This window comes from Cibotium barometz, chromosome 33 (assembly GCF_041138505.1).
Source record: "Cibotium barometz isolate CiBa-2024 chromosome 33, ASM4113850v1, whole genome shotgun sequence".
Lineage (NCBI taxonomy): Eukaryota > Viridiplantae > Streptophyta > Polypodiopsida > Cyatheales > Cibotiaceae > Cibotium > Cibotium barometz.
The window spans coordinates 22,400,599-22,428,357 of record NC_141078.1 but is presented as its reverse complement, the minus strand read 5'-3'; the positions used below and the strand labels follow the sequence as shown (position 1 = coordinate 22,428,357).

The 27,759-nt window shown below is 47.7% G+C and overlaps 1 protein-coding gene across 1 annotated transcript in view; it reads right to left on the bottom strand.

The window, feature by feature from the left end:
- SEH1H (Transducin/WD40 repeat-like superfamily protein) overlaps positions 1–27,759 on the bottom strand; it is a 116,749-nt gene that overhangs the window by 5,732 nt on the left and 83,258 nt on the right. The window contains exon 6 of the mRNA XM_086773024.1: positions 27,455–27,567. Within this exon, the coding sequence (XP_086629150.1) occupies positions 27,455–27,567 (113 nt within the window). The remainder of the gene's footprint in view (positions 1–27,454; positions 27,568–27,759) is intronic.

Below are 27,759 nucleotides of genomic sequence, written 5' to 3'. Positions count from 1 at the left end.
CATCTATAACGATACCAAACTGCATTATAGATGCATTTCCAAGCTTGGAATGACCTGGAATCACACTAGCAGCCTGGTGCACAAATCTCCTCCTAAGGTCTGCTACTCCTCAAGGTGAAAACTCTGATCTTCCAAATCCGAAGCATCCATGTCTGTCTGTCGACAAGATTGCAATACAAGAGCACTCTCAAAAGCCTTCAACAAATGGGAATAATTAGGCCTGAAAATATGTTGTCTAGTGCTTGCTCTGATCCCACTGTCAGGGTAGTAGAGAAACTTGCTCTAGAACCAAGGTCAAGTACTCTTGTGGTTTCACCTTGCGACTCTCATAAGCTAAGGGATGACAATCCTGCATAAGGATTCCTCCAATCCCAGAGCCAATGGCATCAGTCACAACTACAAAGAATGGTCTAGAAAAGTTAATAAGTTGTAACAGAGGGGCACGAGTAGGAGCTTCTTTCACAGCTTGAAAGGATTTATCATGTCTATCAGTCCAATGACACTATGGCTGGGAGGTCACAGTCCAAAAAATATACGGTTTTGGAGCATTTGATGTGTGTATTTGTTGATTTTGGTTTCCATTTGAAGTTTAATTTGCATTAGGGCAATCTATGTTCATCCATTGGTAGGGTTAAAACTTGGTTTTTTGGTGATTTGCATGAAATTGGAGCCCAAGAGGCTTAGATTTCATTGCTTCTGAAATTAGACAAACTTATGAAGATTCACCCACCATGAAGCATATGGCTTTCACCAAAATATAAAATCTAGCATGAGGTATTTCACAAAAATAAATGAGGCCTGAGGAGGCCGTGCCAGCGTGGCCTCCTCAGGCCTCATTTTTTTTTGTGAAAATATGCTTCATCAAACAAAGGTGGCCGACTCGGCCTCCTGAGGCCTCAATTTTTTTTTGGTGAAATATGCTTCTCTCGCGCCCTTTACCAACTTCACTATTATGAGAACATAGAAGAGGAGACAGGCACGGGCAGGGGGGGGGGAGGGGGGGGGTGGTTGTGTGTGTGTGTGTGTGTGTGTGTGTGTGGAGTGTGTACATAATTGGTGTGATGAGCTCGCGTCTGAGATCTACTTGCCCAGTGCCGCCCTCAACTGCTTCTTCAGCGCCAGCATCCTATCATCCTTCGCTATGTCTGCAGCGCTGGTCACCTTCAGTCGTCTGTTGCCTCTCCAGTGTCAACTGTCTTGCCTCCTACAGCACCAGTTGCTGCCTCTGCAAACCCTGCGTGCTTGCCGCCTATCACCTACTCCCTCTCTTGCTACTTATAAATCTTCCGTTCGTCTCTTTTGGGTGTGATTGTGTGTGTGAGAGAGTCTGTGTGTGTGTGTGTGTGTGTGCACCTTTTCTCTTTGTCTCTCCTTATTCCTTCTGTGTTAAATAATTTGCCTACCTTTTTCTTATTTTTTTTCTTGGTAAAATGATCGTTATGGCAGATGTTGGCCAATGGATAAAAGCCATGCTTCGAGGATGTTTTGTGAAGGGGGTTGTGTTAAATAATTTGCCTACCTTTTTCTTATTTTTTTTCTTGGTAAAATTACCGTTACGGCAGATGTTGGCCAATGGATAAAAGCCATGCTTCGAGGATGTTTTGTGGAAGGGGTTTACTCTGCAGCAAGAGGTTTCTATGAGGTCATTCTCACTGAATCCAAGCATAAAAAAATGTTGTTGGAAAAGTAGCCCTTGTTCTTTGGACAACAAACGGTGCATGTGTATCCTTGGTCGCCCACCAAGGACTTTTATCAAACACAGGTGCTTTGTTGGTTTGAAGTGGTGGATCTCCCAGTTTATATGCACCTTGCATTGCCTTTTCTGGTTGAATCACTGGGTAAGGTTGTATGCCCTCCCAGATCTTCTGGCAATGTAAACACGTTCTGTATCCTTTGGGATATTGAAATGCAAGGGATTCCAGCACAGGAAGTTTACTTTAAGATGAAATGGAAAAATTTTGTAGGTTCTTGCTTTACTTGTTAAAAGTTTGGACATATGCAATCAAAATGTCCTTCGCTTTTATTACGGCCCCTGACACGGCTGCAATGGATATTGAAATGCAAGGGATTCCAACACACAAGTTTACTTTAAGATGAAATGGAAAAATTTTGTAGGTTCTTGCTTTACTTGTTAAAAGTTTGGACATATGCAATCAGAATGTCCTTCGCTTTTATTACGGCCGCCTGTTGCAACCATGCCCTCTCCTCAAATTGCTACTAAGCCATCTATACAACAAAGAATGTAAATCATTCACAACATGCAGGTCTCGATAAAAGAAAAGCAAAAGTTGCCTCGACAAGAAGCAAAAGTTACCTCAACAGGCTCTCATGTGATGAATGTGAAAGATAAAGACAAACCTAACTCTGATACATGGAAGACTCCCAAAAAAACAATATCTTCTAGACAGAGACCCCAAGTCTCTCGTAACTGGGCAAAGGGAGCTTCTACATATGCTTCACCTATCCCTGTGCCAAACACATCAGGCAATATTACAGTAGTAGGGATGTGGGTGGCAGTAGTGAGAGGTGATTCTTTGTTTGCACATGATGTAGAGAATTCCATGAACAAAAATATGGGTAATTTACAAACTGCAGAACGTTCTTTGCAGGGTGACTTGACTAGTTAGGCTGCCATGCAAGTTGAGGTGTAGCCTCTACATCACTCGCATTGTAAATATATCTATACCAATCCGGTGTTTAACTTACAATACACAAGGCCTTTGTGATGTGAATAAATGGAGGCTACCTTGGTCATATGTAAATACTATGCATCCCCATGTGGTTTGTTTGCAAGAGCATAGTCAGCATCGTTTTGTTGGAAGACAAGGAGTCTTCTCTGGATATAAAATCTTCTATGCAAGATCTCGAACTTTTTCTGGTACCCTCATAATGGTAAGCATGATTTACAGCCTGTATTAGCCCACAATGATCCGAATGGCCGTTGGCTTGTGGTACAATGTATGATTCAAGGAGAACTCTATGAATTTGCAAGTGTTTATGCTTCGCAAACTTCAGCATATAGAGCTGAGAATCGAGAGGTGGTGCTCCTTACGCGTATACCCATGGATTTCGAATGCTTTCATCATGGGGGATTTTAATAATTCGCTTGACTTTCATGATGACACCTCTCACCACTCTCGTATGATGTCCTCTGAAAGGCAAGATTGGATGCACACAATGACTTCTTTGGATGCATGTGATTTGTGAACAAAGCTCATGCCGCAACCTAAGGGTTATACTTTTCATCATAATGTTGTTTTGCATTACTGATCACGTTTGGATAGATGGTACCTTCTGAATGTTGCTCAATATGATGCATACACATGTTTCTGACCATTCGCCAGTATGGCTTGCTCTGTACTTTGACATGGCTAACAATGATTGTCCCTTACCTCATAAAAGATTGCTCATGATTAATAACACACTTATTTGTCGCATGCTCTTTTTTCTGATTTGGTACATACAACAATGCATCCTCTTCTCATGCACATGCAAGAGGATATAGATTTTTCTTGGTTCAGCTTTGTACGGCAAATGCAAGCTATGATACAGTACTATGGAAGGTGGCATATGGGAGAGAACAGAAGACAAATTGAACAAGCAAAATTGGCAATACAAGAGTACACTGAAATCAGCCATTCTAGAAAGCTGAATAATGATGAGCAGCAGCTGTTAACACAAGCTGAAATTTGTCTTCATCGTGATGATGGACGTAAGGTTAATAAATACAAAACTAGGGCGAGGCAGAAACCATTGCTTGATAAAAGGTCTCCATCCTTCTAGGCAAAAAAATACATTACAAAAGTCAAAAGAACAAATGGTACCCGGACATGCACAAAAACACAGCTTGCAGAGGTTTGCCATGATTACTTTTCTCGCATTTTTGCTGCCCCTCTCCCGCTTTCAAGAGAGGCTCTTGATGCGTGAGAATTTTTGTACGAGATCCTATTGAGAAAACTAATGTACATGTAAACACTCTTTGTAATGATAGGCTGAAATTTTTGCAAGAGCACAATGATTGTTTTGCTGATGAGTTACCAAATGAGTTACCACCTGTACGACCGGAAGATCATCGCATTGATCTTGTGCCGGGTAGCTCACCACCTAATAGGCCAGCCTATCGTGTAAGTGCATCCCAAAAAGAGGAGATCATGAAGCAAGTAAATGAGCTTCTTGAGAAGGGTTTGGTTCAGCCAAGCTCTTCCCCATATTGTTCACCCGTTCTCTTGGTTCAAAAGAAGGATGGATCCTTTCGTATGTGTGTGGATTATAGAGCTTTGAATAAGCTTACCATCAAGAATCGGTTTCCGATTCCACGCATAGACGACATCCTTGACAAGTTGGATGGATCGGCATGCTTTAGCCGAATTGATCTCAAGAGTGGATATCATCAAGTGCGTGTAGTGCCTCAGGATGTACACAAAACTGCTTTCAGGACAGCATTTGGGCTTTATGAGTATCTTGTTATGCCTTTTGGTCTTACAAATGCCCCGGCTACATTCAATAGAATGATGGATCGCATATTCCGTGGAAACAGGAAATTTACAGGTGTCTTCTTTGATGACATCCTAGTCTTCTCGAAGACCGAACAAGAGCATAAAGCTCATTTGGCTATTGTTTTTGAAGAGCTCCATAAGCATAAACTCTTCATAAATGCAAAGAAGAGTGAGTTTTTCTTGTCAGAGATACATTATCTTGGGCATATTGTGTCCAAAGATGGAGTGCGGATGGATCCTGCAAAGATTGATGCAATTCGGAATTGGCCCGAATTGAGTTCAGTGCATGAGATCCGCAGTTTTCTTGGATTATGCTCTTACTACCGCAGGTTCATTCGGCACTTTGCATGGATTGCTTCTCCTTTGCATGATTTGACAAAGAAGAAGGCCGTGTTCAAATGGACTAATGTAGAGAGAGATGCATTCCTCGCATTGAAAGATGCAACTACTCATGGCCCAGTGTTGATCGTTCCGGATTTGCAAAAGCCTTTTTGTGTGGAATGTGATGCATCTGGAAATTGCATAGGGGCTGTCCTTAATCAAGAGGGACATGCCGTGGCTTATGAGAGTCGTAGATTGCATGATGCAGAGCTATCTCTTGGCATTTATGAGAAAGAGCTCTTGGCTGTAATTCATGCACTTACTATATGGAAACATTACCTTCTTGGGGCTGATTTCACTGTGAAGACAGATCACCAGAGTTTGAGATATTTTCTTACTCAAACTAAATTGTCAGAGAAGCATATGAGGATGGCCAATTTCCTCTCTATGTTTCATTTTCAGATCTTGCACACCCCGGGAAAGAAGAATGTAGTGGCCGATGCATTGTCACGAAAGCCGTATGTAGCAGCTATCTCGGTTGCCTCTCATGGGGACTTGTCTACCATGCGTGATTTGTATCATACGGATGCTGATTTTGCCACTATTTGGGCTGATTTGATGGCTGGTCATGCACATGCCTCATATGTGATCAAAGAGGGTTATCTCATGAAAGATAATTGCCTATGTGTAGTGTCTGACATGAGGCAAAAGGTTTTGGATGAGTGCCATGCTCCTCCATATGCTGGTCATAGAGGCATAATGCCTACTACGCACATGATTGAGCGGTATTTCTTTTGGCCAGGTATGCGGAAGGACATAGAGGCACATGTACGTGCATGTATCACCTGTCAAAAGGTCAAATTTGATAGGCAAAAGGCACCAGGTTTGCTTCAGCCATTGCCTATTCCCACGCAGCCATGGGAAAGTATTACAATGGATTTCATTATGGACTTGCCACGTACCCAACAGGGTAATGATGCAATTTGGACAATTGTGGACAGGTTTAGCAAGCAAGCTCATTTCTTGCCGGTCAAAAAGACCATCAAAGCTGAGCATATGGTTAAAATATATCTTGCACAAGTGTTCAAACATCATGGAATGCCGAAGTCCATTGTGGGGGATAGAGATCCCAGGACTACAAGTCTCTTTTGGCGGGCCTTATTTGATAATATGGGCACCAAATTGAACTTCTCATCAGCTTATCACCCTCAAACGGATGGGCAAAGTGAGGCTGCAAATTCAGCCGTGTTGGATCTCTTGAAATGTTATGTGGCGGATCAGAAGTCTTCTTGGCAGAAGTACTTACCGCTTGTGGAATTTGCATACAACAACACGGTGCATGCATCTACGGGAAAGGCCCCGTTTGAGATTGTTTATGGTAAGGTGGTTTTGCCACCCATCCTTCGCACAAAGGATGAGATATTTGCAGCTGATGAGTATGTAAGAGACTTGGATATTGCTTTTGCTCAAGTGCGGACAGCCATTGCAAGGTCACAAGACAAGCATAAAAAGGCTGCCGACAAGCATAGAAGGCAATTGGATGTTTAAAGAGAATGATTGGGTATTGCTGAAATTTGAGAAAGCAAGACTTGCAAAGAGGCCTGGCAAAGAGGGTGCATATCCTAAGCTTGCAACCAGGTACTATGGACCTTTTCGAGTGATCGAGAAGATCAATGAAGTGGCTTTCAGATTGGCATTACCTAGTCATTGGCACATACACAATGCTTTTCATGTGAGTCTCCTTCGCAAGTATGTAGGGCCGGAGCCCAGTGAAATGGTCATTGAGGATCCACCAGAAGTGGATGAGCTTGAAGAGATCTTGCAGCCAGAGCAGATTGTGTATCACAAGGAACGCAAGCTTGCTGCAGGCAAAGTTGTGAGGCGTTACCTTGTGAAGTTTAAGAACTATCTTCCCATTGATGCTAAATGGGTAGATGAAGAGTTCTTCAAAGATTGCCCGCATGTGCTTCAGACATATTTGGATGCATTTCAGTTGCGGACAACTGTTTAGAAGCGGGGGGGAATGTCACCATTTGGCCACCCAAATGGTTCACTCTTGCTTTCACACTATGTACATATTGGATTGGTGTCCATGGCTTATGGAATATGCCTATGCAGGTGATTGACACGTGTCATGCTGTATAGTTGGATATGATATTCCGCTGGGACTTGATGTTATCATGCCCGGAATATCTGGAGGACTTGGCTTTCCGCTGGGACTTGTGCCTTTGTGTACATGCCCGGAAACGCCTGGAGGACTTGGCTTTCCGCTGGGACTTGTGCCTTTGTGTACATGCCCGGAAACGCCTGGAGGATTGGCTTTCCACTGGGTCTGGTATCGCATATACTTGCCTGGAAACGCCTGGTCTTATATGGTTTCATGAACGGAAATTGCTCATGCCAATGCTGCATTGCATAGCATCTTTATGTGCTTGCCTGCAAATGAAATTGCATGCTGTTTTCATGCCTGCATGACCTATGTGTAGTTCCGGGTAAGGGGACGCCCGCCCGTGAACCGTGCGTGTGAAACTGTCTGCTGACATGGTTGTGTGGCATGTGAACAGGTGGTAAGTATTTCCCGATCTATGACCTCTTCCAAGTTCACACTCACTGAAGTCCCGAGGCGGACAAGACTCAATGTCCAGGACCTGATCCTCCCCTTTTACTCATAAATGGGCATCTCCCCATGTCCCTTCACCTGATTGGACCCCAATTCACTTACTTATTAAGAGAAATTCGTGTTTTCTCTTCATGAGGATTTTTGGAGGCTGAAAAATCTGTTTTTCCACCATTTCTCTCCATTTCCAAGCTCTCCATAGCCATACCCAACTTGCTAGGGTGTTTTCCAAGCTTCCAAGAGTGTTTCCAAGTGCTAATCACTCTCCTACTCACTCCCAATGACTGAAATTCAGCAAAACAGCTCTCATTTTTGCTGTAATTTCTGGTCTTCTTGCTGAAAACCCTAATTTCAGCCTTCCTTTCTCAAGTTGAACCATAGGGGAAGCTTTCCCAAGGTTCCCTTCATCCTCTTGAAGACTTTTGTCGCGAAGGATTGCGGCAAATCGAAGATATCAACACTTCTAAAGCTTCCAACGCGAAGGCTTCCGCTTGCAACAACTTCTATGAAGACTGGTAAGGTAATTGGACAATGTATTGTCATTACTTACTCAGTAGAAGGGCAGGACTCCTTGTTTAGCCGCCCTGTGTAGTATTTCTCTTGTCCTATGTGCTCTTGAAGATGTTGCTACCTTGCTTGGTAGAACATAGAGCCAATGGTAGAGAATATGGGCACTGAAGTCGGGCCGGGCATCAAGGCAGCTCCTTGGTGATCTACATCGACATACCATCCCATTGGTGGCTCACGGAGAAGCTCTCACCGAATCCTGTTAGATCATGGGAAGAGTTCAAGGAGAGGTTCTATGCTCAATTCTTGCCTCCCAATGCATTGAATGAGATAACAATGAAGTGGGATTGGGTAAAGCAAAATGAGGGGGAATCGGTAAATGCATATGTACAAAAGTTTTGGAAAGTGCTCTTGGAGGTGTCTCCATTTATGCATGTCACCGAGGCGGAAAGGAAGAGAAGGTTTCAATCGGGATTGCAACCCGTGTACAAAGCGGGATTACAAATGTATCCTGGTCATACCTTACACCAATTAATCGCAGCCGCCACCGCCACCGAGCAATTGGAACTCAAATTGAGTCGATCCAATAAGGCTAAACCCTCATTTCAAGGCAAAGAGAGGGCTGTCCAAAACCTGCAAAATGATGGACAGCCACCTAAAAGGGACCAAAACCAAGCCAAATCAGGTCCAAAAGCTGAAAATGAGTTTGCTAACAAGCGCCCTTATAAGCCGGCAAACTTTGGTCTTAGTGCTGAGAAGAAGGAGCAATATATGCGTGAAGGCAAATGCTTTACTTGTGGCAGCACTGAGCACATGGCAAGAGCATGCCCAAATAAGAAGAACAAAGCTGAAAATGCTAATGTACCGAAGCCTAATGTGCATATGGTTCCGGATGTGCAGGGCAACACTTCACATGATAGCAAAGATAGGGTTGTATGTAAAGCTTGGGGACAGCTCAAAGATCAACCTGCTTTGTTCATGTTTGATGATTGTGCATCGGAGAATTTCATATCCACTCAGATGGCAGCTGCTTTGGGTATTGAAGTGGAGGACATGGGTCCTCAAATTGAAGCAGGGGCTGCCTTTGTTGGTAGAGAAGTGCAGGTCATGCCTATTTTTGGCAAGTTGCGCATACACATTCAAGGCTATGTGGATCATGAGGATTTTCTTGTGGCGCCTTTGAATGGCTGTGATGTATTGCTTGGAAAGCCTTGGCATACACGTATTGATCCGTGCAAGGCTTACAAGACTAACAGGATCACCTTCATGCATAAAGGCCGAGAACATGTAATTGATGCTGGTGAAGAGGGTGATACCATTCCCCTTGTATCTCATGTACAAATTAAGAAAGTAATGAAAAAGAGTGTTTTTGCGTACATGATTTTTGTACGAGATCCTATTGAGAAAACTAATGTACATGTAAACACTCTTTGTAATGATAGGTTGAAATTTTTGCAAGAGCACAATGATTGTTTTGCTGATGAGTTACCAAATGAGTTACCACCTGTACGACCGGAAGATCATCGCATTGATCTTGTGCCGGGTAGCTCACCACCTAATAGGCCAGCCTATCGTGTAAGTGCATCCCAAAAAGAGGAGATCATGAAGCAAGTAAATGAGCTTCTTGAGAAGGGTTTGGTTCAGCCAAGCTCTTCCCCATATTGTTCACCCGTTCTCTTGGTTCAAAAGAAGGATGGATCTTTTCGTATGTGTGTGGATTATAGAGCTTTGAATAAGCTTACCATCAAGAATCGGTTTCCGATTCCACGCATAGACGACATCCTTGACAAGTTGGATGGATCGGCATGCTTTAGCCGAATTGATCTCAAGAGTGGATATCATCAAGTGCGTGTAGTGCCTCAGGATGTACACAAAACTGCTTTCAGGACAGCATTTGGGCTTTATGAGTATCTTGTTATGCCTTTTGGTCTTACAAATGCCCCGGCTACATTCAATAGAATGATGGATCGCATATTCCGTGGAAACAGGAAATTTACAGGTGTCTTCTTTGATGACATCCTAGTCTTCTCGAAGACCGAACAAGAGCATAAAGCTCATTTGGCTATTGTTTTTGAAGAGCTCCATAAGCATAAACTCTTCATAAATGCAAAGAAGAGTGAGTTTTTCTTGTCAGAGATACATTATCTTGGGCATATTGTGTCCAAAGATGGAGTGCGGATGGATCCTGCAAAGATTGATGCAATTCGGAATTGGCCCGAATTGAGTTCAGTGCATGAGATCCGCAGTTTTCTTGGATTATGCTCTTACTACCGCAGGTTCATTCGGCACTTTGCATGGATTGCTTCTCCTTTGCATGATTTGACAAAGAAGAAGGCCGTGTTCAAATGGACTAATGTAGAGAGAGATGCATTCCTCGCATTGAAAGATGCAACTACTCATGGTCCAGTGTTGATCGTTCCGGATTTGCAAAAGCCTTTTTGTGTGGAATGTGATGCATCTGGAAATTGCATAGAGGCTGTCCTTAATCAAGAGGGACATGCCGTGGCTTATGAGAGTCGTAGATTGCATGATGCAGAGCTATCTCTTGGCATTTATGAGAAAGAGCTCTTGGCTGTAATTCATGCACTTACTATATGGAAACATTACCTTCTTGGGGCTGATTTCACTGTGAAGACAGATCACCAGAGTTTGAGATATTTTCTTACTCAAACTAAATTGTCAGAGAAGCATATGAGGATGGCCAATTTCCTCTCTATGTTTCATTTTCAGATCTTGCACACCCCGGGAAAGAAGAATGTAGTGGCCGATGCATTGTCACGAAAGCCGTATGTAGCAGCTATCTCGGTTGCCTCTCATGGGGACTTGTCTACCATGCGTGATTTGTATCATACGGATGCTGATTTTGCCACTATTTGGGCTGATTTGATGGCTGGTCATGCACATGCCTCATATGTGATCAAAGAGGGTTATCTCATGAAAGATAATTGCCTATGTGTAGTGTCTGACATGAGGCAAAAGGTTTTGGATGAGTGCCATGCTCCTCCATATGCTGGTCATAGAGGCATAATGCCTACTACGCACATGATTGAGCGGTATTTCTTTTGGCCAGGTATGCGGAAGGACATAGAGGCACATGTACGTGCATGTATCACCTGTCAAAAGGTCAAATTTGATAGGCAAAAGGCACCAGGTTTGCTTCAGCCATTGCCTATTCCCACGCAGCCATGGGAAAGTATTACAATGGATTTCATTATGGACTTGCCACGTACCCAACAGGGTAATGATGCAATTTGGACAATTGTGGACAGGTTTAGCAAGCAAGCTCATTTCTTGCCGGTCAAAAAGACCATCAAAGCTGAGCATATGGTTAAAATATATCTTGCACAAGTGTTCAAACATCATGGAATGCCGAAGTCCATTGTGGGGGATAGAGATCCCAGGACTACAAGTCTCTTTTGGCGGGCCTTATTTGATAATATGGGCACCAAATTGAACTTCTCATCAGCTTATCACCCTCAAACGGATGGGCAAAGTGAGGCTGCAAATTCAGCCGTGTTGGATCTCTTGAAATGTTATGTGGCGGATCAGAAGTCTTCTTGGCAGAATTGAGGAATCGCTCGCTGAAGCTCCCGCTGCTCGCCCATCGCCGCCGCCTTCGCTTCTTGCTCCCCCCCTTCTACTCGCCGTTGCGCCCCCCCCCCCCCCCCCCCCCCCCCCCTCTCGCGGTCCTGCCTGCTTGCGCCCCCCCTCCTCGCTGCTGCTGCGCCTCCCCCCTTCTCGCCATCTCATCCCCCCCCCTCCTAGCCTCTTCGCGCCGACTCACCCCCCCCCTCCCTCTTCACCTTTTCGCCCTCCCTCCCCCTTTTTCGCCTGATTCGTCCCCCCCCTCTCCGCCTGCTCGCGCCCGCCTCCTCTCAGCAGTGCCACGCCCCCCCCCCCCCCCCCCCCCCCCCCCCCCCCTCTTGTTGCTGCCGCCCCCCCCAGGGCTTCTCCTTGGGGTTTGTTCGCCCCCTTCCTGCTCTTTCGTGCCTTTCTTCACCCCCAGGGGGGTTTCTGTTTTTTTTCCTCTTCGTCCGGTCTTCCGCCTCTTCGTGTGCAGCCCATTTCTTGCAGGTTCCCCGTTTTCGCCTCGCCTTCGCCTGAGCTTCAGACTCTGATGGAGACTCCTCCCGCCTCGCCTCATGAGGGACTCATCCGCAGCCCCCTCGCCCGCCCCCGAGGACATCCCCATCAGGCTTTCTCTTTCGCCGGAAGAGGAAGCGAGCCTCACCGCAGAGGTGGAACGCCTCCAGGCTCATTCCACCATCTGCCGTATAGTCGGCACTCGCCCCAGCAGAGGGGAGATCAGGGATCTTCTTCAGGCCCGCCTTCTAGCAGATGTGGGCAAGATCCTGGATGTACAGCTCTTGGGCCGGGGACATTATCAGATCGAGTTTGAGGCCGCCCAGAGCGTGGCCAAGGTCCTTGCCATGAGTCCTCTGGACATCAGGGGTGCTCGGGCTTTCTTCAGGCCTTGGCAGCATGGATTTGACCCAGCTGCGGGGCGGAGCAGGGAGAGCGCCTCTTCCATATTACAGTTTGTTTCCCTGGTCTCCGCCGGGAGTATCTTCCGCTCCTCTCCAGGCTCGGAGCATTGGTGGGCTCGGTTCTTGAGACGGGCCCCTCAGCAGCTTCAGTGGTGGCCAGAGCAGCTGGGCTACCTTCGGTCAGAGTGTTGGTATCTGACATCTCCTCCCTTCCTAAGGTCATTCAGCTACCTAGGATAGGGGGGGGGTGGATAGATCAGAGAGTGGAGTTCTCGGGGCTCCCGAACCAGTGCTTCATTTGCAGGCAGGTCGGTCATCTGGCCAAGGCCTGCCCTCGCAGGAGACCCCGACCCTCACCACCACAGCAGCAGGCTACTGATGGCCCGCCCACAGATTCGGCTCGGCAGGCTGCCTCCGGGACACCTGCTCAGGCCACAGAGACCTCGGAGTGGCAGCCTGGACAGGGGCGCCGCCGAGGGAGACAGCCACAGCAGCACGCCCAGAGACCGCTGCAGCAGCAGCCACAGTCTCAGCCTCACTGGGTTCCCGTGAGGAACAGCTTTCCCCTGCAGCGACTGAGGACCAGGAGATGCCAGCTCCCCCTTCTTCACCCCCCCCACCCCCGTCCCCTCCCACCGCCTCTTCTCCACCTTCGCCTCCTCCCGCCTCCGCTCCGGTTTCGGCAGCGGCTCCCTCTCCACCTCCCTCGCCTCCCCCTCCTCCCCCTCCGCCCGCCTCACCTTCCCGGGAGACCCTGGCAGTTCCCTGGCGCTCACCTGCAGTCCGGAGAGCGCTGAGCACTGACCTCGCTCAAGCATCACAGAGGAGACCTATGCCGATTAGGGCCTCACGGATTTCATCTATCCGCAGTCGGCTGAGTCGCCTTGGCATTAGACAGCGCTCGGAGGCCTTTGATTATACCTTTACACGGCTTTTTGGAGCAGAGGGCCCCCATGAGCCAGCACCCATTCGAGTACATGTAGTGATACCTCCGGCCCGCGGGGAGGAGGCACTAGATTCAGCGGTGGCCTTCTCGTTCCCTCTATGTGGACCTTGTGATCGGGAGTGGACTCTAGAGCTCGCTCTCAGCACTTTGAAGACTCAAGCAGTTGAGTTTTCTCACCACATGAGCGATCTGGAGGTGACTGATGTGATAGGCCGACTTTGGGAGTTGGCTCATTTTTTCTTGGATCCCGGGAGTGTGGATACCTCAGGGATTCGGCATTTGGTCGTGCGTATAGTGGCAGACTTGGCGCGCGACCCTGGCTATGTGAGTATACACGAGGTTTCTCTGTCAGAGCAGGAGGCAGTCGCCATGGGCCACAGCCACTGGCGCCTGATCCGGGATTCTTGCAGTACACCGGGTGGGCAGATTCGCAGCCGTTCGGATGGGGACTACTCTCCATCCAAGCCGCTTGCGAAGGCCCGCCGTACGGCTGAGACAGCATCCACCTCAGCAGGGCATCCATGAGGATCATCTCATGGAATGTACAGGGCCTTGGCGGAGCACACTTTATACGCTATCGAGGTTGCTTGAGGCAGGAGCTTCAGAGATGCCTGGTTGGTGGCAGCATTGACATTTTGATGATGCAGGAGCACCATTTGGGTGAGAGCAGGATCCGGAGATATGGTTCGGTGATGCCTGGTAGATGGGACACTTTTTGGTCTGCAGGGTTTGGTCCTTTGGGTGGACAGGGAGGAGTATGCATGGTTATTGCACATGTATGGCGGCAGGCCATTGTGGATCGAGGGATCATTGTGCCTGGTAGAGCACAGTATGTCATTCTGAGGATGCATGATGAGCTATTGGGTGTGCTCAACATCTATGCGCCCAATCATGCTAGTGCCAGAGCAGAGTTTTGGACTCAGGTTACAGATGCATTGCCAGAGGCCGCACATTGGTGTGTTGGGGGAGACTTCAACATGCTCGAGGACCCGGCAGATAGGGTGGGAGGCAGTCATGTTACAGTGCATGGCACGGAGCTTGCAGCTTGGGACCGGTTTTGCATGTCACTGAGGATCACAGATGCATGGCAGCATGGGGCTTTCTCCCGGTCTCAGGACAGTCTTAGTTTCTCTCGGTCGGATCGCCGGCAGGGAGGGACTAATCTATCTCGGATTGATCGCTTTTATGTGGGCGATTGGTTAGGGGAGCGAGGGGGCTCCGTCGGCATTCTTGCTGGCACCTCATTTTCAGATCATGCGCCAGTTATATTGACATTGGAGGAGGGGACACGGGAGCCCAGCTTGCAGTTGAGGATCCCAGAGAGGGTACTTGCAGATCCCAGTCTCGCTGAGGACATTGAGAGGATCTGGCATGATAGTCAGTGCTCTGACCAGGATGCAGCGGGCCAGTGTGCCCAGGGACTCATTGATCTTAGCTCTTTTCTACATGCTGCAGCTTTGACACGACTGGGAGAGATTCGCGAGCGGGAGCAACGGCTGAGACGCAGCCTTGCTTCGCTACAGCGCCTTCAGGAGCAGCAGCATGCATGTGAGTGGGTGGCGTCCCAGCTGAGCCAGGCACGCCAGGAGGTTAGAGAGGTAGAGGAGCAGAGACATGAGTTTTACTATCGTCGTCAGGCCTCTCAGTGGACGCAGCTTGGTGATAGAGTGACTGGGGAGTTTTCTGAGATCACTGGACCCCGTCATGCGCGAGCAGGAGTTCGCCAGCTTGGTAGACCGGATGGATCGATAGCTACTGAGCTCAGGGAGATCAGAGCCATTGCCACTGCTTTTTATAGTGACCTGCTTTCAGCGGAGCCTGCCACTGAGGATCGAGATGTGTGCAGACAGACTGTGTGGGCCCATGTGCAGAGGAGGGTCACAGACCATATACGCACAGTTCTAGGTGCGCCTATGTCAGAGATTGAGCTTGCCGAGGCCTTGAGGGTCCTGCCGCGACATAGTTGCCCAGGGGAGGACGGACTGACGCCGGCCTTTTTTATGCGCTATTGGGACCTTTTGGGGCCAGGCCTCCGCAGGGGCTTTCAGCATGTTTTGGACACTGGGGTGATGCCGCAGAGCTTTTCAGAGGGCTTGATCTATCTTATCCCCAAGGGGGAGGGAGTATCGGATGACATTCGGCATTGGAGGCCTATTACGATCCTCAATACTGTATACAAGGTCTTAGCAAAGGCCTTGAGTTTGAGGATCCAGCCCTTCCTGGGGGAGTTGATTCATGCTACTCAGACAGGATTTGTCAAGGAGCGCAGTATCCTTGACAACATCTTTACTTTCTCGGAGGCGACGGCCCGAGCTAGGTTTCTTGGCGAGGACTTGGTCGTGATGCTTCTCGATTTTGAGAAGGCATACGATAGAGTTGATTGGGGATTCTTAGAGGGCACTATGCTACGCCTGGGCTTTGAGCCAGGATGGATCAGAGGGGTGGCAGCTTTGTATTCCACAGCTCGCAGCCAGGTGCTGATTGCAGGAGGTCGGGGGCCGAGTTTTGAGCTGACCAGATCAGTCCGTCAGGGGTGTCCTCTCGCCCCTTTCCTTTTTCTCTTCTTTGCGGAGGCTATGAGTATGTATTTGACGGCAGAGGAGGTTGGTTTGAGAGGACTCCAGCTCCCAGTCCGGGGGGAGGATTTGCTTGATGCTGAGTTTGCAGACGACACGGGCTTATTTTTGCATGGCCAAGAGGCCAATCTTATTCGGGCAGAGCAGTCGCTCCAGGTTTTTAGTGCAGCTTCGGGAGCATTGATCAATTGGCGCAAGACAGTGGCCTTTTGGATCAGTAGTGCTCCCACTCCGGCATGGAGCCCGGACCCCGGTTTTAGATGGATTCCTCCAGGCACAGCAGTGCGGTATTTGGGATGCCAGATTGGCCTCGATTTGTCACCTGAGCAGCAGATTGCCCCGCTTCTTCTGAGCATTCGGAAGAAGCTATTGTATTGGAGTACAGCTCGACTATCCTTGGCTGGGAGGGTGGTGGTGGCAAATCAGGTGCTGTTAGCGACTATGTGGTACATTACGTCTTGCTGGATTTTCTCGAGCTCTTGCATCAGCCAAGTACAGAGGCTGATCAGGAACTTTCTGTGGTCTGGGCGGGACAGTCAGCCAGCTCGGGCAAAGGTTGCATGGGCAGTTATTACACTTCCGCTGGCTCAGGGCGGTTTGGGCATTATAGATCCAGTCGATCAGAGTAGAGCCCTATTGGGGAAGCTTATTGTTCGGGGGTTGCTTTCAGGCGCTGAGCCTTGGAAAGAGCTCCTCTTGCAGCGACTGCAGGCCCGGGCGCCTCCTGCAGGGGGTACTTGGGCACCAGAGATTCGCTGGATCTTCATAGAGATGAGGAGGACAGGCCTCAGTAGAGGATGGGAGGACAGATTTGCTTTGAGTATCCTGAGAGCTTGGGAGCTGCTGAGACCGGGGCTCTCTCAGCGGCCTCCTTCTTGTGTTGAGGAGCGGGCCAGGCAGCCGCTCATCTGGAGCCCAGCGGTTCGTACAGAGCAGGGTCATATGCTGGGTTCTCGGCCTCGTCTAGCCTGGGGACCTTTAGCGGCAGGCCCAGCTCGTAGTTTTGGAGACTGGCAGGCTTTCTGCAGTCTACCAGAGGAGACCCAGGTGGAGAGGCTGAGTCACTTCAGAGGGGGGTTGATTATGAGGGATGATATTCAGGAGGCACTTACAGAGGAGTGGTTCACACCTCTTGAGCCAGTGGCCCCACGGTGGATGGGAGCCTTTACACAGTTGGAGATCCTGATTGCTGTCAGAGCTAGCACTGAGGATGGCAGATGCCTCTATTATGAGATTCAGGATGAGGGCAGACTCCAGAGAGTGGAGGTGGAGTCGCCTTTGGTTGCAGAGTGCACCTTTCAGAGGATTCGGGTAGTGGCTGCCGCTTCTCGGAAGTGGCATATTGACCCCGACCCTGCTGACGTGCTCCCGGATTGGCGCATATGGGCATATGCAGCGCGCCCCTTGGCCCGGCTACAGTGGGACCCTGGGGAGTACGAGTGGCATGATCCTTATGCATCCCTTGAGGCCACAGAGATCACCTTTTTCCAGTATACTGTTCGGCTGGGACGACATATTTTGACGGCGAGGAGGACAGTTTCTCCAGCGGCAGTGGGGCATTGGCGATTGCAGGGACTATCACAGGAGTTCCTGGAGGATTTCTGGGCTCGGCTCTGGGCTAGTCGACAGGCCCGCAGGATCTCGGCTTTTCAGTGGCTGGTCGCCCACAGGGGCTCAGCAGTTGGCACTTGGCTTGTTTACAGCGGTCTTCCGGCGGCCTGCGTCCGATGCGGCCACCCTATGGAGACACAGAGACATTGCCTTTGGGACTGCCCTCAGGCACAGCAGATTTGGCTGCGGATGCTGCGTATTCTAGCCCCCCTCTCTCCAGAGGGTATGTTTACGTGGGGTGCCGCTGCTTGGTCGACTTCGTCAGGGCCTGCTATGAGCTATGAGATGGAGCAGGGCAGTCAGGCCATCAGATTTATTAGGGGCCAGCCTCGCCTGGTTCCGGCACCGGATTTCTCGTCCGCCAGCTGGACACAGGAGAGGGATTTACGATGGGAGCTCCTCAGCAGCCTTACCATCTGGTTCACCTGGAGGGCCCGGTGCTTTACGGCCTTTGAGGGGAGATTAGAGCCACCAGCAGAGACTGTTCGGGGGATTTGGCAGGAGTTGATCCACACCCTGCGAGGACAGTACGACCGCATCCGGGGAGACTCGGATGAGGCGATCTTACGGCGCCAGGCCTTTCACACCACTTGGCGCTGCGGCCCATTCTACACCCTACACACGGGATCCCCCCGTTGGCACTACAGGCCACCTGTTTGGCTCTTCCCCCCCGCCTATTGTATGATTTAGCCGCTCAGTTCTTTAGACTGATGCTTGTATTTTGCAGCACCTAGGGAGAGTCTCCCGGGCTACCATGATGTATTCACTGCTCTTCTCTCTGTTAGGAGCAGGAGAGATCTCTTTTGTAGCCCTACGGGCGTTTTTTTACATAACTAATGAAAGGATCTTTTCTCGGAAAAAAAAAAAAAAAGTCTTCTTGGCAGAAGTACTTACCGCTTGTGGAATTTGCATACAACAACACGGTGCATGCATCTACGGGAAAGGCCCCGTTTGAGATTGTTTATGGTAAGGTGGTTTTGCCACCCATCCTTCGCACAAGGAATGAGATATTTGCAGCTGATGAGTATGTAAGAGACTTGGATATTGCTTTTGCTCAAGTGCGGACAGCCATTGCAAGGTCACAAGACAAGCATAAAAAGGCTGCCGACAAGCATAGAAGGCAATTGGATGTTTAAAGAGAATGATTGGGTATTGCTGAAATTTGAGAAAGCAAGACTTGTAAAGAGGCCTGGCAAAGAGGGTGCATATCCTAAGCTTGCAACCAGGTACTATGGACCTTTTCGAGTGATCGAGAAGATCAATGAAGTGGCTTTCAGATTGGCATTACCTAGTCATTGGCACATACACAATGCTTTTCATGTGAGTCTCCTTCGCAAGTATGTAGGGCCGGAGCCCAGTGAAATGGTCATTGAGGATCCACCAGAAGTGGATGAGCTTGAAGAGATCTTGCAGCCAGAGCAGATTGTGTATCACAAGGAACGCAAGCTTGCTGCAGGCAAAGTTGTGAGGCGTTACCTTGTGAAGTTTAAGAACTATCTTCCCATTGATGCTAAATGGGTAGATGAAGAGTTCTTCAAAGATTGCCCGCATGTGCTTCAGACATATTTGGATGCATTTCAGTTGCGGACAACTGTTTAGAAGCGGGGGGGAATGTCACCATTTGGCCACCCAAATGGTTCACTCTTGCTTTCACACTATGTACATATTGGATTGGTGTCCATGGCTTATGGAATATGCCTATGCAGGTGATTGACACGTGTCATGCTGTATAGTTGGATATGATATTCCGCTGGGACTTGATGTTATCATGCCCGGAATATCTGGAGGACTTGGCTTTCCGCTGGGACTTGTGCCTTTGTGTACATGCCCGGAAACGCCTGGAGGACTTGGCTTTCCGCTGGGACTTGTGCCTTTGTGTACATGCCCTGAAACGCCTGGAGGATTGGCTTTCCACTGGGTCTGGTATCGCATATACTTGCCTGGAAACGCCTGGTCTTATATGGTTTCATGAACGGAAATTACTCATGCCAATGCCGCATTGCATAGCATCTTTATGTGCTTGCCTGCAAATGAAATTGCATGCTGTTTTCATGCCTGCATGACCTATGTGTAGTTCCGGGTAAGGGGACGCCCGCCCGTGAACCGTGCGTGTGAAACTGTCTGCTGACATGGTTGTGTGGCATGTGAACAGGTGGTAAGTATTTCCCGATCTATGACCTCTTCCAAGTTCACACTCACTGAAGTCCCGAGGCGGACAAGACTCAATGTCCAGGACCTGATCCTCCCCTTTTACTCATAAATGGGCATCTCCCCATGTCCCTTCACCTGATTGGACCCCAATTCACTTACTTATTAAGAGAAATTCGTGTTTTCTCTTCATGAGGATTTTTGGAGGCTGAAAAATCTGTTTTTCCACCATTTCTCTCCATTTCCAAGCTCTCCATAGCCATACCCAACTTGCTAGGGTGTTTTCCAAGCTTCCAAGAGTGTTTCCAAGTGCTAATCACTCTCCTACTCACTCCCAATGACTGAAATTCAGCAAAACAGCTCTCATTTTTGCTGTAATTTCTGGTCTTCTTGCTGAAAACCCTAATTTCAGCCTTCCTTTCTCAAGTTGAACCATAGGGGAAGCTTTCCCAAGGTTCCCTTCATCCTCTTGAAGACTTTTGTCGCGAAGGATTGCGGCAAATCGAAGATATCAACACTTCTAAAGCTTCCAACGCGAAGGCTTCCGCTTGCAACAACTTCTATGAAGACTGGTAAGGTAATTGGACAATGTATTGTCATTACTTACTCAGTAGAAGGGCAGGACTCCTTGTTTAGCCGCCCTGTGTAGTATTTCTCTTGTCCTATGTGCTCTTGAAGATGTTGCTACCTTACTTGGTAGAACATAGAGCCAATGGTAGAGAATATGGGCACTGAAGTCGGGCCGGGCATCAAGGCAGCTCCTTGGTGATCTACATCGACATACCATTGTTTTCTAAATGCTGAATTTCATATGCATTGGCATGGAGGATTTGGCAATGAATGCCCGTGAAGCTATGTATTGAATTTCTCCAATAGTAATACAATTTACTCAAGGGAGGGGTCGGCCGTTCCGGCTCATTGTGTGCCTCTTGTCAATTCAGCAATTTACTTCTTGTATTTGAGCAAGTGTCCTTCAAATCTTAGTGTATTTAAGTGTATTGATTAGCATTGTGTTCAACCAAGTTACAGCAGGACCTTATCTGTTCGCCCAAAATGCATGGTGTGCTCAATGTCCTTAACATTCCCTATCATATATTGGCAAGGAAAGCCACTCTTCTACCTGCATTTATAGAGCAAATCAAGCCATGGGCACGCATGCTAGGAGCTCTGTGCACTAATATGCAAATAGATACATACAGACATTGGATCATCAATTATGATGATATAATCTTTGGGCATTTTCATGGTCATATTCCAGGCTCTCCATATTCGATTGCTCTCATTAGAGATTTGCAAGCTATATCTCGTGTCGCTTGCAATGGTCAGATAGGCCTCCAAACCAGGGAAACTCACTACTCTTACAAAGTATTCATTGGAGCATGGTGTTTGATCCACCGCTTGCTTTGTCTCAACCAAGAAAGGCCTACAATAATTCTACATTGGGAATTCGTCACATATGCGACGTTGTGGATGAAAATGGTTATGTTCTCACCTTCTCATGTGCAATCAAACAACGCAATTTGGGGATGCATCACATGCCGATCTGGAGACTCATTTCAGAAATAATGCAACCCTTTTAGCCAATCCAAATGCTTGGAAAAACACTTAGAATTCAAGATTGGAGTTTTGATAGGCACCTTCCAGGATATACTTCTGTATCATTTGGCAATTTGTCTGCAGCTAAGGCTTATAGATTACTCTTACCACGTCTATGGATTGAGGATCATGCAAATCGCCTCTAGCATATGTCAAAATCTCTTGCTTGGTGGAAAGCTCCATTGAAAAGAATTTGGAAGAGTGGATTGCCCCTCAAGCAACGATTGTTTCTATGGAGATGTCTGGTTGGGATACTCCCAGTTGGATCTCTTTTGATATGAAGACGCATTGCCACTGCTTCTTGTAGGTGGTGCTCTCATCCTACAGAGACAGTGCCTCATCTTCTCTGGTATTGTTCCCACTCACGATTTTCTTGACGTTTTGTCTACACATCTTCGGGCTCGTTTTTTGGGGAGGCGTTTCAATCAAATGTTATGGCTTTTGGGTTGCCTTTCTCCTCCCATACAGACTTCCTTGACTGGACCAGATTTTGGGCATTGTGGACTATCTATCATACTCGGAATCAGTTGCTCTTATGTGGAGATTCTGTCCAGTTGTTTGTTTATTTCCGGAGAGCCCTTTTTCAATCCCTTCAAGATTCTCATGAAATCAGGGGACTTTCAATTAGAAGTGTTTTCCCACTGTTTCTGAACTGAGTAGTAGCTGCCCTGATTTAGAACAACTATGAATGTATATTTCTTTTCTCTTAATGAGACAATGGTTTCACTAAAAAAAAAGTGTGAAGGAAGCGGGCAAGCGCAAGAAAGGAAGAGGATTAGCATAACAGTGGAGGGGAGAAGGGGGCAATGTGCAGAAGAGGGAAAGAGTGGGGTTCTGTATGCATGTCAGGGGAACTCTAGCTCCTTTTCTGTATCAAAAGACCAACTTTTGGCTTGACAAATAATCACCTCTATACACAATCTAATAAATGTTCCAATAGAGGAAAATTGTTGAGTGTGTCAGTGGCATCTGTCTGAGTATAGACTATCTCTATTTGCTATTTCATCTTTTCAAAGGCAAGTTAATTACTTTACAGCCAACCAGAATACCTTTTTTGGAGAGATTATATATTAGTTAGGCATCTTGGTGGAGGGCCAGCAGTATTCAAACCTCATGTTTGTGCAAAAGTACGCCCAATCCTTCTACCACCATGCTACACAACCGTGGACAAAATGTCTATTCTAGACATAATGGATTAAGCTCATTTATTGGGCATAGGCATTGTCAATATTTGTTGGGTTTAAAAATTTTCTCTACTGCCTCAACAAGGTTTCACCAAGCAGGTATCATAGACCCACATATTATTCTAATGAGCTTAGATTTCTGGATATCATTTGTGTGAGAAATTTTTTAGATTAAAATGCAATGCCTTTGAAAGGTAGACTGTGTGTGGAAAGCCCATACAAGCGGAGAATATGAGTTGTTGGAGTAGACCCAGAGACAGAAAAAGCTCACTCCATCCCCCCTCCTCCTATGCCTTTTCGACCTTCTTCTCCCTAACCCCCCTGTGCCTTGCAACCGTCGGCTGGACAAGAACATTCAACCTAGCCTCCGGTCCTGAAACGCTTGCTCTTGCTTGTTGTGCCGCCGCCTGCTGAGGCTCGAGTAGGGGTCAAGGGGGTCATAGCAGCAAAGAAACGCGTTTCTTTCAAAAAGAAACGTACGGGACGTTTCTTACAATAAGATACGTTTCTTTCATAAAAAACTTGAGGTAAGGGTTTTTTTTTTAATTTGACTTTAGCCTTAGCAAAGGTTTTAACGTTTTGACGTTTTCAATCCCCTGCTCGCTCTCTCTCTCTCTCTCTCTCTCTCTCTCTCTCTCTCTCGCTTCTTCTTCCTTCTTTCTTCTTCTTCTTCTTCCCTTGTCTTCTTCCTCTTCTTCTTCTTCCCTTTTCTTTTTCTTCTCCTCCTTTCTTTCTTCATCTTCTTCTCCTCCTCTTCTATTCTTCCTCCTCATCCCCATATCATTCTCAGCTCAAAATTGAAATCTCCAATTTCTCCCAATTTGCAAACCCTAATTTTTCCCAATTATGGAATTAGCCCCAATTTTTAGCCGTTTCTCAAAATTACCCCAATTTTGATCAACTCCATCTGCTAAGTGACAATGACAAGTTTTAGCTTCTTACTACTTTAGTGTTGCTATAAGTTAAGGTCTGAAGCTAAAATTCTATATGAAAATATTAAAAACCTTTTAAAAAAATGGTGTTTCTTATTTTGGCCTGAATTTCAGAAACGTTTCTTACATGTTTCATACATTTCCGTTTCATACGTTTCTAGCTGCTATGAGGGGGGTGTCCTCTGTGAACCCATCGTCAAGGGCAAGACCGAGCAAGGTGGCCCATCTGCCTACAAATGAAGCACTTGCCTCAGAGACCGACGTACTCTACCCATTGACTCTACCCATTGAAGAATCGGGTCACCTTGGAGGTTCAGAAGCGCAATAACCTACGAGAGATCCTCTGGAGAAGCAATGCAGACACTAATGGACGGTATGCCCGTTGTCTTGGCCACCACTGATGCAGTTGTCTACGAGGACTACAGAACCTTGTATTGATCGTCCAATCAATCAAATCAATGGATAATACACCTTCTAAAGGCAACAAGGAGGAGCCCAGCCTTTCCCTTACCTTTGGCAAGCAGTCCGCCGTCCTAGACGGCACAACCGCATGATCACCATGCAGGTGCCGCCCCCCCCCCCCCCCCCCCCCCCCCCCCCCTTCCCCCCCCAAACCGTGGTTCCTCCCCCTCTTCATAGGCCTCTGCCCTCTCCCCCCTAGTCTCCTCTCTCTATTTCTTCCCCCCCTCCCTCAGCATCCCCTCTCCATTCCCAGTGCCCCTCTGTCGCCCCCAACCCCCTCCAAAGTCTTCAGCCCAGACCAGCCAGGCATCAGATTCACCAGTTCACAGATCCTGTGGAGATGACTATTGCAGCCTCCCCGATGGCTGCCCTTCCAACACACACACACACCCCTCTCTTTTCATTAAGGGGGCACTTGTTGACTATGGCCTCCTCACATGCCGGCCGGAAAGTTCTCGGAGATCATGGTGCCACTCCCTATTTGTGTGGTCTTCCACCATACTTGAGGCAATCACCAGTGGAACGGTGGTCCTCTCTTTCCCTCTCAGTGTTGCCCCCAGTAGGGAGTGGGATTGCGAGTCATCCTCTTCCGCCATTCACTCCAAGGCGGTATCCCTAGCTCAACACTTGGGAGATAGCCGTCTAGTCAACATCATCACCCACTTTTGGGCCCTCGTCTGCATGGAGACATTGACGCCCCGTGCTTGGAGATGATATTGTATGTGTTCCTCCATGTGACAACAGCCATTGTTCCCTTGAGGCACTTCATCCACTTCCTTTATTACAACGGATGAAGCACATAGCAGGCATACCACAGGGCCAGAGTGGAGTGGAGCTTTATGGAGGACATGCTTAGGGATCACTTGGCCCACATCTGGCCCTGGTCAGACTGTCATTATCCCCCCTCCAGACTAACCCCGAAGACCCTCTCTGCAGAGGGTGTCTTGAGCAGGTCCCACTCCTCTTCCTCGGTGGAAGCACACGTGGAGATTTTAACATGCTGGAGGACCCAAACACGGGCAACCCCGTCAGATACCTCGGGTGTCAAGTTCTCAGCCAACCAGTGGCTTGCCCTCCCTTCTCCTGAGCATTCGGAAGAAGATTTTGTATTGGAGTACCGCCCGCCTCTCCCTCGCCAACCCGTGATCGTGGCCAACCATGTGCTCCTGGACACCATGTGATACATCAATTCTTGCTAGGCATTCTCTTGGGCTTGCATGGGTCAGGTGCAGCGACTGATTTGTGGGCTGGGTCCGACAGCTGACCAACTCGAGCCAAGGTGGCTTGGAGAGTGATATTCAGCCTCCCTGGCCCATGCCAGCCTCCATGTGGTGTCCATGTGCCTTTCTTTATTTACAGTTTTGTGGATATGGTTAAGTGGTTGTGACCATGTTTAATATTTTACTGCGCATGATAGTCTTGAAAAGTGTGTAAAAAGCCCTACTCCCCAAGGCAAGCCCCCTACTTTAGTTACATATGTGAAAGAGGGTGATTATGTTCTTAGTTTCAAAAGGCCGGATTATGGAAAAAGATACAGTTTATAGAAAGATATCCAGAAGATATAATGGATCTTAAATGAGTCGAGCACACACCCTCCCCACCCCCCACTGCCCCTGCGAACCCCCGATTCGCGCTGCCCCTCACTCTTTGCGGACATCTCCTCGCTCACGCTCCGCGCACTGACCTGCCTACCCACCCTTACTCTGTCGCACAATGTGTTCGTCCCTCGCCGTCCTTCATTTTCTTTGTGCGGCAGCTTGTGGGTTGAAATTTCTTGGCACCACTAAGCCACATGGTCCTTACTTCTCAAGACTCCATGGCAGCCGCTCCATCATATCTCCAACCCATGCAGTCCCCCGGTGCATATTATCTGATGCGGACTTTCAGCTCCTCACCTCAGTCACAGAGTTGAAGGCCCCTATGCTTACCCCTGCAAGCTTGTCCGCAGCCGTCCAGTGAGAGGGCAGTTTCACAACCTCCACAGGCAGCCTTGGTAGGCGACGAAGGCTAGATAACTGACATCCATTTCCTGGGAAAAGGGTACACCATTTGACACGCCTGCCCTTGCCAAGTGCGTCCTTGCGCAAAGCCTGATTCTTGTTGGGGAAGTGCAGGTTTTCCTCATGCATTGGCACCACGGCTTCTCTCCTGAGTCAGATGGTGGCAGGTTTCCCGGTCGCACTTCGCTTCCGGGGCTCCCCAAGGAGTACCTCCGATTCTCTACCATTGGACACATGAGAGTCCCAACCTCAGGCTTCTGGTAGCGTGACCAGAGAGATCATATAACACTTGAGAGTGATGATGGACACCTACAAACATGTGGGCATAGAAGCACCTTCAAATCATAAATCGTAGCAATGTGTAATGCCTTGTCTAGAGGCACGGACAATGACACATTGGATTTTGGGCAAGGAAGTTAGTCCCTCTGAGGAATGATGTGTTATTTGTGGGATCATTGGTTCACTTGCCTTTGGGAGATTGTGTTCAAGGAATGAGGTATTCTTTTTTGGTGAGATGGTTTCTCAGGGAATTGACTTGTTCAAGCTAACATTTACATGTATTGCTAACGTACAGAATCTGATACAGGTTAATGGATGGAATTCTATTTACTATGAGATTTTATTGGGGAAGCGGTGATCATCTTCACTGCACTACTCACAATATTCTTTGCAGGATACTCTTTTATCCTTGGCAAGCAGGCCAGCCAGGTTATGGTTTAGTGGGTACATATGTGGTACAACCAGGATTATTTGTGTGATGACTGATGGATGGCATACTACTCCATTAATGATGAATGCAGGGAGTTGAATCTGGTGATTGATTGGCAGTTAGTGAGGATGGGGATCTATATCTTTTGTGCTGGACAGCTTATCACAGCTTCTTTATTCAGTTGCATCATGTCATCGTTATACTGTGTGGGATTTGCAGGATTCAGTCTGATTTTATATATCGTGGTGTACAGAAAGACCTTCATAACATTGATGCACTGCATGCTAAACCCCGGTTAAATTCCTTTAATAACCATGAGATTTTATTGAAAAGGCTGGGAACATTTTCTTGATGTAAATATGGAGATATTGGTCTCATAACAACCTTACTTTCACAAAGATTCATTCTCTGAGGCTGACAGGCTACCACCTCTATGCTTCAACAGTATGGATGGGGGGCGGGGGGAGGGGGCGCTACATAACATTGAAGGTCTACATGTAAAGATCTGGTTCAACAGATCTGCAAAGGTGGGTTTGTCGCAGAGCTTCCAGGAGGTCAGAGTGCCCTTGGAGAGAAGGGTGGCTTTCTCATCTCTGGATGTTGTTTGCTACCACGTTGGTTTTGACTTTGGCTGGGAGCCAAGCTGAAGTGATTCCCCAGTGTTTCTCTCACTCATTTTGTTGGCAGGTCCTGATATGTATACGGAAATCTGTGGGGGTATCCACTAATATGTATGTGTTGATATAGCTTAGTTCAGAAATTTTTTTTAAAGGACATTTTGAGGAGAGTTTTGTATCCCAGTTGATAGACTTGTTTACATGTTTTTAAGTATATTTATTATTTGCCAAAATTAAAGAAATACCTTCCAATGTTAGGAGCCCATGACACATGATTGACTGGCTTATCTTCCTCATCGGCTTCTCTCAACTCAGCAATACAGAACCAACGTTGATGAGACTGCTCAAATTCCCAAACCTGCAAAGATGGTAACATGAATAGATTGGATGAAGGTCTCTCTCTCTCTCTCTCTCTCTCTCTCTCTCTCTCTCTCTCTCTCTCTCTCTCTCTCTCTTTTATTTTCCATTCCATGATGAGATATGCCATGGACATTATTGTATCACTTTGGTCTCATAGGCCCATTGCGTCTTTAGTACCGGCCACTTATAA